Below are 14,694 nucleotides of genomic sequence, written 5' to 3' on the forward strand. Positions count from 1 at the left end.
CCCTGCGCTCCGGCTCCATTAGCCCTGTCTGCTGTCGCCTTACTGCCGTCTCCTTACAGGCGCGTTGCTCTCGCAGCTCGCCTGGGCCCCCTTGGCCATTTCTAAAGGAAGGCGCCTGCGCTGAAGGAGCTGATGAGTGGGGGATGGAGGGAGCTTACCGGGGCTCGTTAGTGACTGCTCGCTTCTGGGAGCTCTTGCCATAGCTCAGAACATGCGTGAATTTTGTGAAATTATATTCACAATCCTCTGTCCTCAGTCAATTTCCCTCAGCCTGCTGGCTTAGTGTCGCACGAGCCCCTGGCGTGTCACTGACCGGAGCACGCTAACGACTCCTCTTCTAGTTGCTTCGGCTTTAAACAGACCCCAAAGAGAGCTTGTGCCGGCGCTGACTTCAGTGACCACAGTCCGGGGGCCTTTCTTGTAGGAGATGCAGGAGAAGCTGCAGGATTTTGCCCAGCTGCCCGCTCACCGTGCCACCGACTCGTGCATCGTGGCGCTCCTCTCTCATGGCGTGGAGGGCGGCGTGTATGGTGTGGACGGCAAGCTGCTTCAGGTGTGTGTGCCCTGGGCCGGCAGCCGCCCCTCCCCCCCTCCCTCTGGCTGCTGTGGCACCAGGAGGTGTGCCGGCGCCCGGGCCTCACCCCCCTTCTCCCTCTTTCTCCTGGCAGCTGCAAGAGGTTTTTCGGCTCTTCGACAACGCCCACTGCCCAAGCCTCCAGAACAAGCCCAAGATGTTCTTCATCCAGGCCTGCCGTGGGGGTGAGTGCCCTGCAGAGCGACACCAGGGTGGCGGCCCGGGGCGGCTTCCCTCCAGCTCTCACTTTCCTGTTTGCTCCTCTCAGGTGCTATTGGACCCCTTGGGCACCTTCTGCTCACTGCTGCCACCGCCTCTCTTGCTCTGTAAGTGTCTCCCAATGCATGGGGTGTGCTGGGGCTTGGGCAGCCCCGGCGCCCAGGCCCTCGAGCTCCCGCAGCGCCGTGTCCTCTTGCAGGACTGCAGCCGTGTCTTTGTCGTCTTTGCTGAGAACTCGGACTCTGCTGTGCTCATTAACCTGGATGTACTTCTTTCGGCCGCCCGTTCCAGTCAGAGGTGTCCCTCTGTCTCTGCCGCCTCTCCTGTCGCGCCCCTTCCTCCCTACCCCACTGCCCGCTTTCCGCAGCTTCCTTTGACTTCTCTTTTAGCCCGCTCTTCCGTCCCGGCGCCGCCTCCTGTCGTTACTGTGCCCGCAGGACAGCCTGGACTCACGCTCTTCCCTGGGCTGCTTCCAGCCTTTTCTCCTGCATGTGATGCATTTTACCCCCTCAAGGCCAGTACTGTGTGACAAAGCTCAGAAGGCCCGCAGGCTTGCTTCTTGTGACGGTGTCATGCTAGAGAAGTCGCTTGGTGTCGCCCGACCGTGGCGTCCGGCATCCTCAGTATAAAACATAATGATCGGCCTACTTGTAGGGTGCAGCGGCGACTGAGTGAGAAACACATACAAAGGACTTACTGAGACACACCTGGCCCCCGATAAACCCCCGGAAAATGCCAGCTTGCCCCGTTAGCTTCTGTTCTGTGCTTCGAGGCGTTTATAGTTTAAAGGTCTCTGTCTGAACATTCCATTTTTTCAATCTGTTATATGTTCAGCGAATATAAGTGGTTAATATCGTCGTTATCCTCTGACTCGCACCTAAGATGTAATTTAGTAAGACCCTACAAGATGACTAGATCCCACCTGGAGTGACCATAAAAGAAAATGTGTTCTCTTTTTCTGAAGAGCCCTCCAGTTATCTGAGAAAAATATAGCAAATGAACGTGAAGTAACTTGAGAATAGTTCAGAGGCCCTGGGTGAGCAGGGGTGAAACTGAGTGAGGTAGAAAGTAAGTCCAAGGAGTAAGTAGTAAGAAATAGATCATCTTTAGTCAGTTTGACATGAAGAGATTTTGAAACGCTTAATTTGGTAAGACAATTCGGACAAGCTTGACGTAGGTGCGGAATGGCAAACCTGTCAGAGGGGAAGGAAGCACCACCGTAACCAGCACATTAAGATGAGCCCAAGCCCCCTTCCCCCCACTCCACACACAACATAGTCTAGTTGTAAAACGGCATCCAGGGGCCTCACTGCGGTTAAGTCAACCCGTCAAGCTCTCTGCAGCCATTGTGGCCTAAGTGCGATCCCCGGCCACGGAGCGACCCCCAGGGCGCGGCAGCCCTCTCTCTCCTGCTGCTCCCACAGCAGCGGATTTTAGTGCATCTGCCCGTTCTGCTCCCCACTCTGTCTCCAGTGAATCCTCTCACCTCTCCCCCAACTTGTGGCCTGTACCCCAGTACAGGCACAAATAAATTTTTAAAAATCTTTTTTAAAAATTAAGAAAATTTAAAATAAAGAAAACCGCATCTGTATGCGGAGAGACGTGCCTGCCCCCATGCAGGCTGTATGAATATCGCCAGCTTGTATCTGTAGTCACGGGGGAAAAATGAAAAACTAAGCACAGATCAGCTGTTTTCAAAGTGTTTTCTGTATTTTAAAATAGATTTTATATAAACATTTTCGTAATTAATAAATGCTTTGAAAATAATTTATCTTTGCCAGGGCCTCCCTGGGGGCGCAGGGGTAGAATCGGCTGACGCTGAACCTTAGTCACAACAGAGAAGTCGAACTTCAGGCAGCAGGGCTGAGCTGTCAGAAGCTGCAGCAGGAAGCCGTGATGACTTTTTCCAGGGTAGTTACCATGGGGGCAGCTGTGCTAAGAGTATGTGAGGGCCAGGACTTCCTTTTTATTCGCGCCACATCCTCAGGCCAGGGACACTACTGACGCAGGGCAGCTCTGAATATCGAGTCATGCATAAAATAATCTGCCAAAAACGTGGGAAAGGCTTGCGAGAATGTTGGGGTGAATACCAGTACCGTTTATTGGCCAGTAGATTTGCTGTGTGTGTACACCGGGGCTCCGGCGGCAGTTAGCAGGGCCTGCCCCTTAGGGCGTGTCGCCTCAGGGTGAGGTACCTGCCGGGTGGCCCTCCCGGGTGCAGAGAGCACACGATCTGAGTAGGGAGAAAGCGCTCTGAACTGGGGGGATCTGAATCTCTGCGCTGCCTGTCCACCTTCTCTCTACAGTCACCCCTTCATGGGCCCGGGGCCACATCTGTACCCATCTCCCTGCCGCCTTAGTAATTGGTGTTTGTGGAAACCACCTCTCCCGCAGCTGACAGGTCCCGGAGGGGCCCGGCCCCGCTGCCCCGGGGCGCCTTCCAGCCCGCTTGGCACCTGGGCACCTAGTCTCCGGCTCCAGGTCAGCCCTGCACACTCCCTTCCCACCCCCACTCCCTCGGGGGTGTGTACGGGCAGTGGCATGCTCCCCCACTCTGCCACCCACCCACAGAACCCTGCCCGCCCTAGATACAGCATCATCAACCTGCACTGCTGGGGTGCCCAGCTTGGGCCAGCGGGCGGGACGTGCGCTCAGGCTGTGTTCAGATGCTCTCACTAAAGCTGAATGATTACTTTTTTGGATGTCTTAGGAGAAAATACTCAAGTTATCCCAATTTTGAGTGTTTTCTATTAAATGTCTCTTAAATCTTGGCCACTTGCTAAATTTGGCTTATGAATTAGAAAGGTAAATTATTTTACCATTTTTTAAAAAATTTATTTCATGCATACAAGAACTGGGGTGCAGGCCAGAGGTACAGGGAGGGGGTGAGAGGATTCACCAGAGACAGAGTGGGGAGCAGAACAGGTGGCTCTGCTGAAACACTGCTGAGGGGAGCAGCGGGGAGACAGGAGAGGTCTGCCGCGCCTTGCGGGTCCCTCCCTGGCCGGGGATGGAACTCGTGCTGCAGGGGCTGCAGGTAGCTTACCAGCGCTGTCTTTAATAAACCCTGTGCCACTAGGGAGGCCCCGTGAAAGGGAAATTTTTTCAAAGCATTTACTAATTACGTAAAATGTTTATATAAAATCTGTTTTAAAATACAGAAAACACTTTGGAAACAGCTGATCCATGCTTAGTTTTTAAATTTTTTTCTGAATACAGATACAAGCTGGTGATATTTATACAGCCTGTGAGTAGTGATGTTATCTTTGGTTTGTTAACTTTCATATGTAATGGAATTAAATGTGTCAGTATTTTATGATTGATTACTGTGACCGCCAGATGTCCTGCTAGGTGAACAAGGACTCGTGGACATAGGCGCTTTGCAGGGCGTGGACACGGAGTCTCTGGCTCACCACTTTCCCTGTCTCACACGGATTAGGGGTTGCCCGGGCCATGTGCGTGGCTCAAGCGAGGCCATGCAGCGGACCCCCAGCAGTGGAGTCGTGGATGCGCCCGGGAGAGATCTGGGAATAAATGACATTTGACTTCTAGCTCCTCAGCCCTCGGACGAGGCCACAGCTGGAAATGGCTCTTCCCAGTCAAGGTTGCAAGGAGCTTGAGCCCCAGAGAGATGGGAGCAAATAATACCTTGTCCTTTCTGTCTGCCTTTCTGCAGATGAAACGGACCGCGGGGTCGACCAGCAAGACGGAAAGCAGCAAGCCAGACACCCTGCGTGCGAGGAGAGCGATGCTGGCAGAGAGGGGCTGCTGAAGGCGCGGCTGCCCACGCGCTCGGACATGATCTGTGGCTACGCCTGCCTCCGAGGTACTGTGCGTCCTAAAGGCTGAGCCGGGAGTGCCCGCCCACACTCGGCTGGGCATGGTGGGCCCGTCTGCGGGGGCGTGCTGGTGGCCAGGGCCTGCCGCGACCCCTCTGCTGTCCTGCTGCCCCTTGCAGGGACCGCGGCCATGCGCAACACCAAGCGGGGCTCCTGGTACATCGAGGCCCTCGCCCAGGTGTTCTCCCAGCGGGCTGGCGACACGCACGTGGCCGACATGCTTGTGAAGGTGAGAGGCTCTGGTCGGCCCTGCCGCGCCCCCTCCCCGTGCCGTTCGGGGCCCTCTGCCCACCTGTCCTGCTGGCCGGGGCTGCCGCTCTGACTGGGGCCCTTTGTTTCTCGCGCCCAGGTGAACGCGCTCATCAAGGAGCGGGAGGGCTACGCGCCAGGCACCGAGTTCCACCGCTGCAAGGAGATGTCCGAGTACTGCAGCACCCTGTGCCGGCATCTCTACCTCTTCCCAGGACACCCACCCACATGAGGCCGTCTCCGCCACTGAGGGCGATTTCTGTCCCCGCCTCAGGGGCTGGGTCCTCCCAGGCTCCCCCGTCTGCGGAACTGCGGCTTCTGGGGAAGTGCAGTGCCGGCCCCGCCGCCTTCGGCTGAGCTCGTGGCGGGCACCGTGGACACGTCTGGGCAGAGGGCAGCCGGCTTCCTTCTTGTCTGTTCCGTTCCCGCCAGGGCTCTGCGCCATGGTACAGTCTCAGAGGGCGCCTGTTTCTGTCCTCCTGCCCACTGCAGCCCTGGAGTGAGCGTTGGAGAGTGTCCTCGCTTGACAGGGTGCTTGACGGGGCGCTTGACGCCTGACGGGGCGCTTGACGCCTGACGGGGTGCTTGGCAGGGTGCTTGACGGGACGCTTGACCGGGCGCTTTTCATTGACTTGTGAAGGGCAATGGGCTGGAGCCACACGGCACGTGTAGGGGCACTGCCGACGGACGCACCCTGTGCCCCGCGTCCCCGCGCAAGGACACCTCTCCGCCCCACGCTTGGCTCCTCTCTGGCCCCGAGACCCCCGCCCCTGGCTGATGATCAGGCCTGGGGCCCCGGTCTAACGCAGATGTGTGCGCAGGGACGTTCCCGAGACCTCGTCAGCTGCTCTTCCTCCAAGCGGCACTGCTGAAATACGCCCTTGGCGTTGCCCGCAGAGGAGAGGGGACGCTTCCCTGCCCAGCCAGCCTCTGCCTGTGAACGGTCCCCTTCCAGGAAAGCCGCCCACATGTTGTCTCCCTGCTTGTTTCTCTGTTTGCCTTCAGCACGTTCACATTTCACATGTCATCTACTCCCAGACCTGCTCAAACACGACCTCCCTGGGCCATTTGGCCGCTCAAGGGAGTAACGTAGCGGCCGCATTCCCGCCCCGCTCAGGCTGCGGCCCCTCTGGTTGTATCTGGCTTACGTCTCCTGCTCCCCGTGGCTCTGTTCTAAGGAGCCCATTGCCGCAGATCTCGTGTTCATCCCAGGCGCTTTCTGTAGAGTTCGCAAAGAGCGTGACTGTCATTCTCACCCCCTCCATATAATTTTGGCTTGGAGGCTTTAATATAAATCTGATCATGTCGGTCCCCTGCTTAGAAGCTGTATGTTTTCTGTCACCTCAGATAAGCTCTTGAGTTCTGGCCCCGCCTTCCCCTTAGACCTCATTAGGTACTCACTGCCCTGAGTGCTCACTTCCCCTGCCCTGAAGCCCCTTTGTCACTGCAGCCTTCTCAAGTCACCGCTGCTGGACAGCCACAGCCCCTCCTGCTGAGGGCACAGCGGCGTGGGCGCCATCTTGTTCACGCCGCTGGAGCGCCGACTTCTGGAGGCCTTCCCAGCCCTCTGCCCGGGCGGCTGCTGCCTTGCTTCTTTGCTGTGTCTGTTTCCTCCCTCGCCCTTAACCACAGTGCTCACTGTCCATCTGCATGCTTCGCTTGTTCCCTGTCCTCCCTGCTGGGCTTCAGCCCCATGGGGACTGAAACCTTGGCTCATTCACCAGTGGCTGCCCCGTGCCCGGCATGTGTAGATCTTCAAGAAGTGTTTGAGAAGGGAAGAAAGAAACCCTATGCAAAAGCCTCCTTTTTCACAACATTCCCTTGGCAGCATCCACAGCGAACATACTTGTTCTGTTTTTCCGTGTTTCGTCTTATCCACTGGTATTAGCTCCTGAAGGCGAGGTCACGTGGGAGACGACTCTCCCATCTCCCCGGCGCCTGGCACCGTGGCCGGCCTGCAGGAGTTCGGTGCTCAGCGAATCCTTGCTCTGTGAGCTAGGTGCTTCCGGGACTTGTGGCCAAGCCCGCCCTGGGGTCAGCACCATATGGAAGTATGGGGTGACTGAACTTTCCGCTTCCCACTGCCAGGATTTTGTATTCTACCAGGTGCCAAATAAATGTTCCTCTTTCCTACTGACGGATGCCCGGTGTCTCTGTCAGATAGCCCCCGGACCCCATCTTGCTCCCCGAGCCCTCCTGCCTTTCCTCACCCCTGCCTTTCCTCACCCCCACCCCGCCCCCCCAAGGCCTGCCCAGAGCAGAAACCCCTCTTACCTTGCTGCCGGGTCTCCACATCTACTGTGCGGGCCCCTCACTTGTCTCGGCCACAGGTACCTGCCCCAAATGCAGCTGGCACTGGGGTTTCTCTCAGTCCTGGGAGACGAAGAGTCCCTGGCTCCCAGTTTCAGGCCGGGTCAGAGGTCAGGCTGGAATGGGAGGAGGATGGAATCCAAGCTGTATTTGAGGGGCCGGGGAGTGTAAGAGTCCATGGCCTGGCGGGAGAGACGGGCAGCGGCCACACGGGGTCCTCGGGTACACACATGGGAAGATGTGGGCTGAGACGGGTCCGGGCGGTGGGGAGAGATGGGGCTTCTGCAGGCCGGCGCTCTGGGCCCTCCCAGGCCCGGTGAGTTCCCGCTCCGCTCAGGCATCCAGATGAAAGAGAGTCCCGGAGTCCTCCAGCCTCTCAGGCTTTAATGCTCTTTCTGCGCCAGTTGTTACTGGGCCTGCAGGCTGGCAAGGCAGGGAGGGGGCGCCGGGAGGCTGACAGGCCTCCTAGCCCCCCCGCAAGTGGTTCTGGGGTTTTTCTGGCATCTCCTCTGCAGCCACTCTCCTCTGGTAGCCGTTGCTCAGCTGCAGTCTCTGCCGCCCGCCTCCCTTATAGCCTCGGCCTCCAGGCCAGGTGCGCCCACTCACGCCAGCCCACACCACGCTCCAGGTGCCTCAACCAGGCGCACCTGCCCGCGCCCACACTCCCAGGCGCCTCCTGCACTCCAGGCCGCAGGTGACAGCCATGGTGGCCGGCCGCGTCAAAGCCTGGCCATCTCTTTTACCCTGTGGGTCGTGTGGCGGGCAGCAGCTGGGGACACTGAGGAACAGGAGGAAGAGTAAACATCTGAGCTGTGTCTTGTGCCGAAGTAGAGGACAGCAGGTGCTTGGTGGACCTCAGTGGCCAACGCCGGGACAAGTGAACTTAAACAGTGGACTTCACTGTAGCTAAGAAAAAATGTGGATATTCTCTGGAGAGGGCCTGAAGTGACTAACGGGAGGGAGGAGGTGAACCCTGGGGGTGGGGGACGGCTGCTGGAGGCCACAGGCTGAATCCCGTGTCCTTCCCTCCCCGCCCTTGAATAGGGCATCAGGTTGAATTTCAGCTCTTTCCCTTCCCCCTGCTTCCCTCTGCCAGAGGATTCTCTTCTAAAATTATCCCCCGGGGGCTGCCCTTCCCCATGCCCTCCCCAGCTGCTTCCTCCAGTAGGAAAGAGGAAAACAGGAAGACAAGAAGCCCACCTGCTGTCAGTGGGGAAAGGGTCCCACCTTGAGGGGCCCTCAGCTCCAGCCCCTCCCTGGTCTCCAGGGAGGGACAGGTCAAAGGCGCCCCCGTATGTCCCATCCTTCCCTCAGGCCACAGAACCGTCATTTTCCTTTTTCAGAAGATCAAGGCAATCAAGGCTCGAGAGACTTCAGTCATTAAAAAAGTAAGGAAGCAATGCAGTTTTCAAGGCATGGGCTCCAGAATTAAACAGAAGTTGAATGCTGACTTGGCCTTTTATTTTTTAAGTAAAGATTTATTTATGCATGGGTGCAGGCCAGAGGTGGGGGGTGGTGAGAGGACTCCCTAGAGACAGAGTGGGGAGCAGAACAGGCGGATCTACTGAAATCCACTGCTGAGGGGAGCAGCGGGTGGGTCAGGCGAGGTCTGCTGCGCCCTGTGGGTCAGCTCCCTGGCCAGGGGTGGAGCTCATGCTGAAGTGGCTGCAGCCAGCTTCCTAGTGCTGCGCTTTAACCCGCTGCGCCACTAGGGCAGCCATTAGGTGCCCTCCCTGGACCTCCGCCCTCTTAGCGGAACCCGAGGGCCTCACAGGCCTCTGTGCGCTCAGTGTGACGAAGCCAGCAAAGCAAGTGACGTCACGGATGTTGATCAGACTGACTGTCTCCCAGAAGGCTTCCTTTGACGCCAATAACACTCCGTACCGAGGCATTCTGGTATCTGCTTGCTCCTGTAAACTACTGCCTTTCTGAGGAAACTGAGGTGGGGAAGCAAGACGAAACTGTCCGCTTGAGTGTGAACTCTTACCTGGCAATATGACTTCTGTGACTTTTTTCCTAGCGTGCGATATTTTTTTCTTCCTTTGAGGGGGCTGCAGGTTTGTCCCCCTTGAGCTGGGAGACAGTGAGACCAAAGAATATTTTCCCTCTTGGCTACTAGGAAGAGAACAGGGAAAGTGGGCCATGTTAGAAAAGCCAGGCGAGGAAAGAAGAGTCCTGCAGGCCCCTGCGTGCTGGCCAGGGAAGACGGTGGCAGTAGGTGGGGGTAATCTGAAAACCAGGATGTTCCCCGGAGAGAAAGCTGGTGCTTGAGCTGACGTGGGGGTCACCTGCACCCAATACATTTCCGGCAACCAACACTTCTTCCCCAGCCTTCCTGCCACAAGCAATTCTATACGCCTGTAGGTTTGAACCTTGGCATCAGAGACCCCAACAGAATCTGTTTCAGACTCCAGATTTCCTGAGTCTCTGAATTTCAGGATCTGATTCTGGCCACTTCTGCAGGCACTTCTCCAGGGCTGGGTGGAGTATGGGGCTTTCCTAGGCACCGGGATCTCTGCCTCCAGCCTCAAACCCATGTCAGGACCTGACTTTATCAGCAACTCGGGATTATCAACCTCCTACAGGAACCGGCTATGTGAGGAGTACCATTCTCCCTAAAGGGTGAAAATCTTCTGTTTCTAAAGTCCCACAAAGATCTTCCCTGAGTGGTCCATTTTCTTTATTAAGAAAGCCTTCCTGGCCTTCCCTGGTGGCGCAGCAGGTTAAAGCACAGAACTAAGAGGCTAAAGCCACTTCAGCATGAGTTCGATCCCCGCCTACCCCAGAGGTGACCCACAGGGCGCAGCAGACCTCTCCTGACCCACCCGCTGCTCCCCTCAGCAGTGTGCTTCATCAGTCAGCCTGTTCTGCTCCCCACTCTGTCTCTGGTGAATCCTCTCACTGCCCCTGCACCTCTGGCCTGTACCCCAGTTCTGTATGCACAAATAAATAAATCTTTAAAAAAAAAAAAAGAAAAGAAAAGAAAGCTTTCCAGTCATCACACACCAGCCCTTAAATCTCCTTCCTTATGTTCCTTATGCAGAAGAGGTGGACGTCACAGAAGCTTCCATCCCTCGAATCATCATGTTTGTAATCTTCGTGGGTAGACTGTCGGCCTTCGGGTTTGCAGGATTATGCTAGAAAAGGGGCGTTCCATGACTCCATCTTCCCAGCAGCTTTGGGCTGTTCCACTTAACCTGGATCAAAATTGAAGTGTTGAGCAGCAATACCAACACTCGACTCGGGTCGATACAGAGATTAGCGTGACCCAGCACAAGGATGACACACCATGAAGCGGTCTGGGTCTTCCACACGGATGCCAAGGGCAACGTGCAGCCCTGGGGCCCCTGCAGCAGTATTTGCCAGAGCTAAGATTTGGAAACAACCTAAGTGCCCATCGATGGATGAAGGGGTCAGGAAGAGGTGATATCTGTACACAATAGACCAGGACTCAAGAGAACAGCTGGACTCTTGCTGTGGGTGACCACATGGATGGAACCAGAGGAAACGACGCTAAGCAAGAAAGACAAATTCCCTACGGACTGACTCACATGTGAGAGACAAAGGAACACATTAAAGCAAGCAAACTCTTGGACGACAGGCATCAAATGCTACTACCAGAAGGGAAAGGGGTGTAAAGTGGGCCTCCTTGGTGGCACAAGGGACTAAGTCTCAGCACTATGAAGCTGTCTGCAGCCGCCGCAGCACGAGTTTGATCCCCGGCCAGGGAGTGACCCACATGGCACAGCAGACCTCGCCTGTGGATTTCAGTAGATCTGCCTGTTCTATTCTCCACTCTCCCTCTGGTGAATCCTCTCGCCCCCTCCCACATACACATTCTGGCCTACATCCCATTTTACCTTGGATGCATAAATAAAATAAATCTCTTTTTAAAAGGGAGGGGGTGTCCATGTTTATTGCTGCTTTATTCACAATTGGAAAGACATGAAAACAGCCCAAATGCCCAAAAGTGGATGACTGGATTAGAAAGATGTGGTCCATATACACAATGGAATATTACTCAGCAACCAAAAAAGGAAACACATGTCTTTTGCAGCAACTTGGATGGAGCTGGAAGGGATCAGGCTTATTGAGATAAGCCAGAAAGAGAAAGAAAAATACTGGATGGTTTCACTCATAGCAGAAGTATAACAGAACAGGTGAGAAAATAATGATAATGATGAACAGCTACCAGAGACATTTTGTGGGGGCAGAGTGGGGAAAGGGATCAAAAACGGGGGTGGGGAGGGAAATGCACTGGACTATGGTGAGGGCACATGGGTGATTTGGGGATGGGAAACCCAAGGGGATTGCAACTGAGATGGGAAAATGCACAAAAATATGTAAAAATAAACTATTATAAATTTTTTAAAAGGGGGGGTGTAAAATGGTCAAGGAGGTCAGTTGCGTGGTGGGGGCAGTGATCTTTTCTTTGGATGCCATCTTTTTTTTTAAGATTTATGTATTTATGCATACAGAACTGGGGTACAGGCCAGAGGTGTGGGGGTTGAGAGGACTCCCCAGAGACAGAGTGGGGAGCAGAACAGGCAGGTGGATGAAGTACACTGCTGAGAGGAGCAGCGGGGAGACAGGAGAGGTCTGCTGTGCCACGTGGGTCACCTCCAGGGTGGGGCTCGAACTCGCACTGAAGCGGCCACAGCTGGGCTTAGCTTCACAGTGCAGCGCTCCAACCCACAGCAGCACCAGGGAGGGTCCCAGGTGCCGTCCTTACGGAGCATCTGCATGCTGGAGTTGCAGGACCATGCACGGAGACCAATAGCACCATGCATGGAGACCGATAACACCACGCACGGAGACCGATAGCACCATTACTAAGCGGTGTCACTTCAGCGACACTTAATTTGTAGGCGGATGCTTGGTGTCCTCCCCTTGTCTCCCTGTACACACACTCCCCGCTGGCGTGGGCTCTGAACTCCACATGGGCTGATAGGAATAACTTTTCGTTTTTAGCCAGCAGTTCATAGGGAAGGAAGATCCTAGGAAAATTGGTTTGGAAAAAATAGATAACATGGTGCCAGGGTGGTTTGACCTTGCCCAGAGTATTTATTGACCTGAAAAGGGAAGAATGGCTGAGAGGACTTCCCCATCATCTCCCGCATCTGTGGGAAGCGCTCACTGCCGCTCCCCTCGCCTCCCCCCTGTGCGGCCACTTCCCCTTCCTCGCCCCACTATCTAACCTGGCCAGATGGCCTGGGGCGGGGGTGCACCCCTGTCTGAGATGCACCTCAATCCCTCCCTGAGCCGAGAGTCCAGGCTCCTGGCGTGACAGCACCGACCCGTCTGGGAATCAGGAAAGATGCCTGAACCCAGGGCTGTTCCCCACAAGTGCCCACGCCCAGTGGGTGATAAGAGTGACGTCATGGGTGGCACCGCAGCATTATTCACAGGCAGAAAAAGGCAGAGCTGGAGGTGAAAATGAAAAATTGTTTGGGCTGGGAGAGCTGGTCAGACCGATGGGGACAAAACCGCGGGAAGAGACAGAGCCAAGAGCCACCCAACGGGGAGCGAGGGCAGAGAGACTCCGACTCCTGAGCCCGGTGAGTGCCCCCCGCGAGCCCAGCCGGCAGCCACGCCTCCCCTTCGAGGGGCCTGCAGAGAAGGGGTGCAGCCTGGGCCCCAGCCAGGCGGACAGCACAGAGCGTCCCTCCATCCTGGGCTGGGCACAGCCTAGAGAGGCCGGTGGCCTGGGCCTGGAAGCCTCCGGGAGACCAAGGAGGGGGTGGCCGGGCTGGCCCCTGGCCACGGGCATTCCCGTGGGGCTGTCCTGAGGTTCCCACCCCTGCCTCTCCCCCGCCAGGCCTCACACCTGCTTCGACCCCAAGCAGATCAGATGTGCAGTGGGGGGGGTCATGTGACAGTGAGATGGCTATAAATAGCCAGGGGTGGGCATGATGCCCCAGACTCCTTGGGGACGTGCAAGTAGAAAGGCTTAAGGAACCGGATTGGGGGGAGGACGGGCAAGCCGGCCAAGGCCTGGCCGGGGGGAGGGAGCATGGAGCCTCCTGGGTCCCACCAGCGCACGGACGAGCCAAGCTGGTGGGGTAGTGCCCCCCAGTACCAGTATATGCCCTTTGAGCACTGCACCAGCTACGGACTGCCCTCGGAGAACGGGGGCCCTCAGCACCGGCTCCACAGGGATGCAGGCCCCCGTCCCAACACCCGCCCCACACAGGTAAATGCTGAGGGGAGGGGTGGTGGACTCAGGAGACCCTGGTGCAGGGCGATGCATGGGGGGGACATTCGGGGAAGGGCGAGAAGAGGCAGCCGTGTCATCCTGGTTTTAGCTTTGTGAAGTCCAGAGCGATACGTTCAATGGATCGGTCCTTGCCTGGGCTGGCCTTGGCTAGGTGTGCACTGCGGACACGCACTTTTACATAACTTCACCCACACATTCCCGGGGCAAGGAGCTCCTGCTTACATAACCCCACACAGGGGCTGCAGCTCCCGTGCGTGCGTGCGTGCGGGGAGCCCTGACACCCTCACTCACAGGCAGACAGCTGCAGACCCCTCCCTGCCGGCCGCAGCGGGACACACACCCACTGACACTCCCGCAGAGGGCAGGAGCTGGCAGGAGCTGGCAGCAGCCGGAGAGCAGGCTGAACGCACATCAGCCATAGAGGCCACACGGGGCGACAGGAGCCCCAAAGGGTAGTCAGACCTGCAGGCGGGACGCGATCCCCTGCGAGCCTGAGTGGGCGACCTGAAAAACACAGAGGTGGGGCTCTCGAAGTAACGGGGTGTCGGGAGTAAACATGGTCCTGGCGCGGGGAGGGCGGGTTATGGACATGTGAGCTGGGGGAGCGGGAGGGGCGCCCCGCAGGGAAGCTTGGGCGACTGACCGGATAAACCAGAGGTTTGGCTGGCGAGTGGCTGGTCTCAGAGTGAGGCTGGGCGAGTCAGGAGGACCCGGGAAACCGAGATTTAGTGTCTGGGATAAGCAGGGTGGGCGGTGCCACCGGGGTCAGGGGAGGCTGCAGTTCCTTTGGTGGAGGGGACCTGGATGGGGCTGGGAACCTGAGGGGATGGTCTGTGCAGGTGACCCCAGCACGGGGGCGCGGGGAAGAATGGTCAAGAGAACCCACGTCCCAGCCCCGGTCAGTCTCCAAAGAGGTTGCAGAATAGCTCTGGAAAAACTTGGGGTGGGGACATAAAAGTTGGAGGGGGTCAGAGAAGGCTTCCTGGACAGGCCCCCGTGGCCCCCTGCCCCTCTGGTGGGAAGGCCACTTCGGTCATTTCTGGAGACAGTGAGGAAGGCAGCCCAAGCAGCGGGAAGCTCCATGGTGAAAAGGGTGGCAAATTTATGGGGGCGTCAGCTTGGCCTGGTGTCCGTGTGGCCTTGGAAGCCGGAAAGGAGATTGGGTTTAAGGTTTTCTTGGCTTCGTTGCAGCTATGGGGTATTTCAGACTTACACGGAAACAGAACGGAATGATGTTGCCGGGGGCTCGGTCCTGAGGCGGCCTAAACCATCAGCTGTATTTGTCC

At 56.8% G+C, this 14,694-nt stretch overlaps 2 protein-coding genes across 3 annotated transcripts in view; both read left to right on the forward strand.

Moving 5' to 3' along the window:
- CASP2 (caspase 2, apoptosis-related cysteine peptidase) overlaps positions 1 to 7,009 on the forward strand; it is a 16,672-nt gene extending 9,663 nt beyond the window's left edge. The window contains exons 7-11 of one of the 2 annotated variants that reach the window (XM_004694405.2): positions 425 to 553; positions 669 to 759; positions 4,470 to 4,619; positions 4,752 to 4,861; positions 4,982 to 7,009. In XM_004694405.2, the coding sequence (XP_004694462.1) occupies positions 425 to 553; positions 669 to 759; positions 4,470 to 4,619; positions 4,752 to 4,861; positions 4,982 to 5,113 (612 nt within the window). In that variant the 3' untranslated portion in view covers positions 5,114 to 7,009. Of the gene's footprint in view, positions 1 to 424; positions 554 to 668; positions 760 to 842; positions 901 to 4,469; positions 4,620 to 4,751; positions 4,862 to 4,981 lie in introns of those variants that run through there. The other variant, XM_012733903.1, reaches the window with a different exon arrangement.
- Positions 7,010 to 13,204: 6,195 nt separating this feature from the next.
- The window catches only part of CLCN1 (chloride channel, voltage-sensitive 1), a 28,611-nt gene continuing 27,121 nt past the window's right edge, over positions 13,205 to 14,694 (forward strand). The window contains exon 1 of the mRNA XM_004694406.2: positions 13,205 to 13,384. Within this exon, the coding sequence (XP_004694463.1) occupies positions 13,205 to 13,384 (180 nt within the window). The remainder of the gene's footprint in view (positions 13,385 to 14,694) is intronic.

This window comes from Condylura cristata, unplaced genomic scaffold (genome assembly GCF_000260355.1).
Source record: "Condylura cristata isolate star-nosed mole 26May11 unplaced genomic scaffold, ConCri1.0 scaffold00042, whole genome shotgun sequence".
Taxonomy (NCBI): Eukaryota; Metazoa; Chordata; class Mammalia; order Eulipotyphla; family Talpidae; genus Condylura; species Condylura cristata.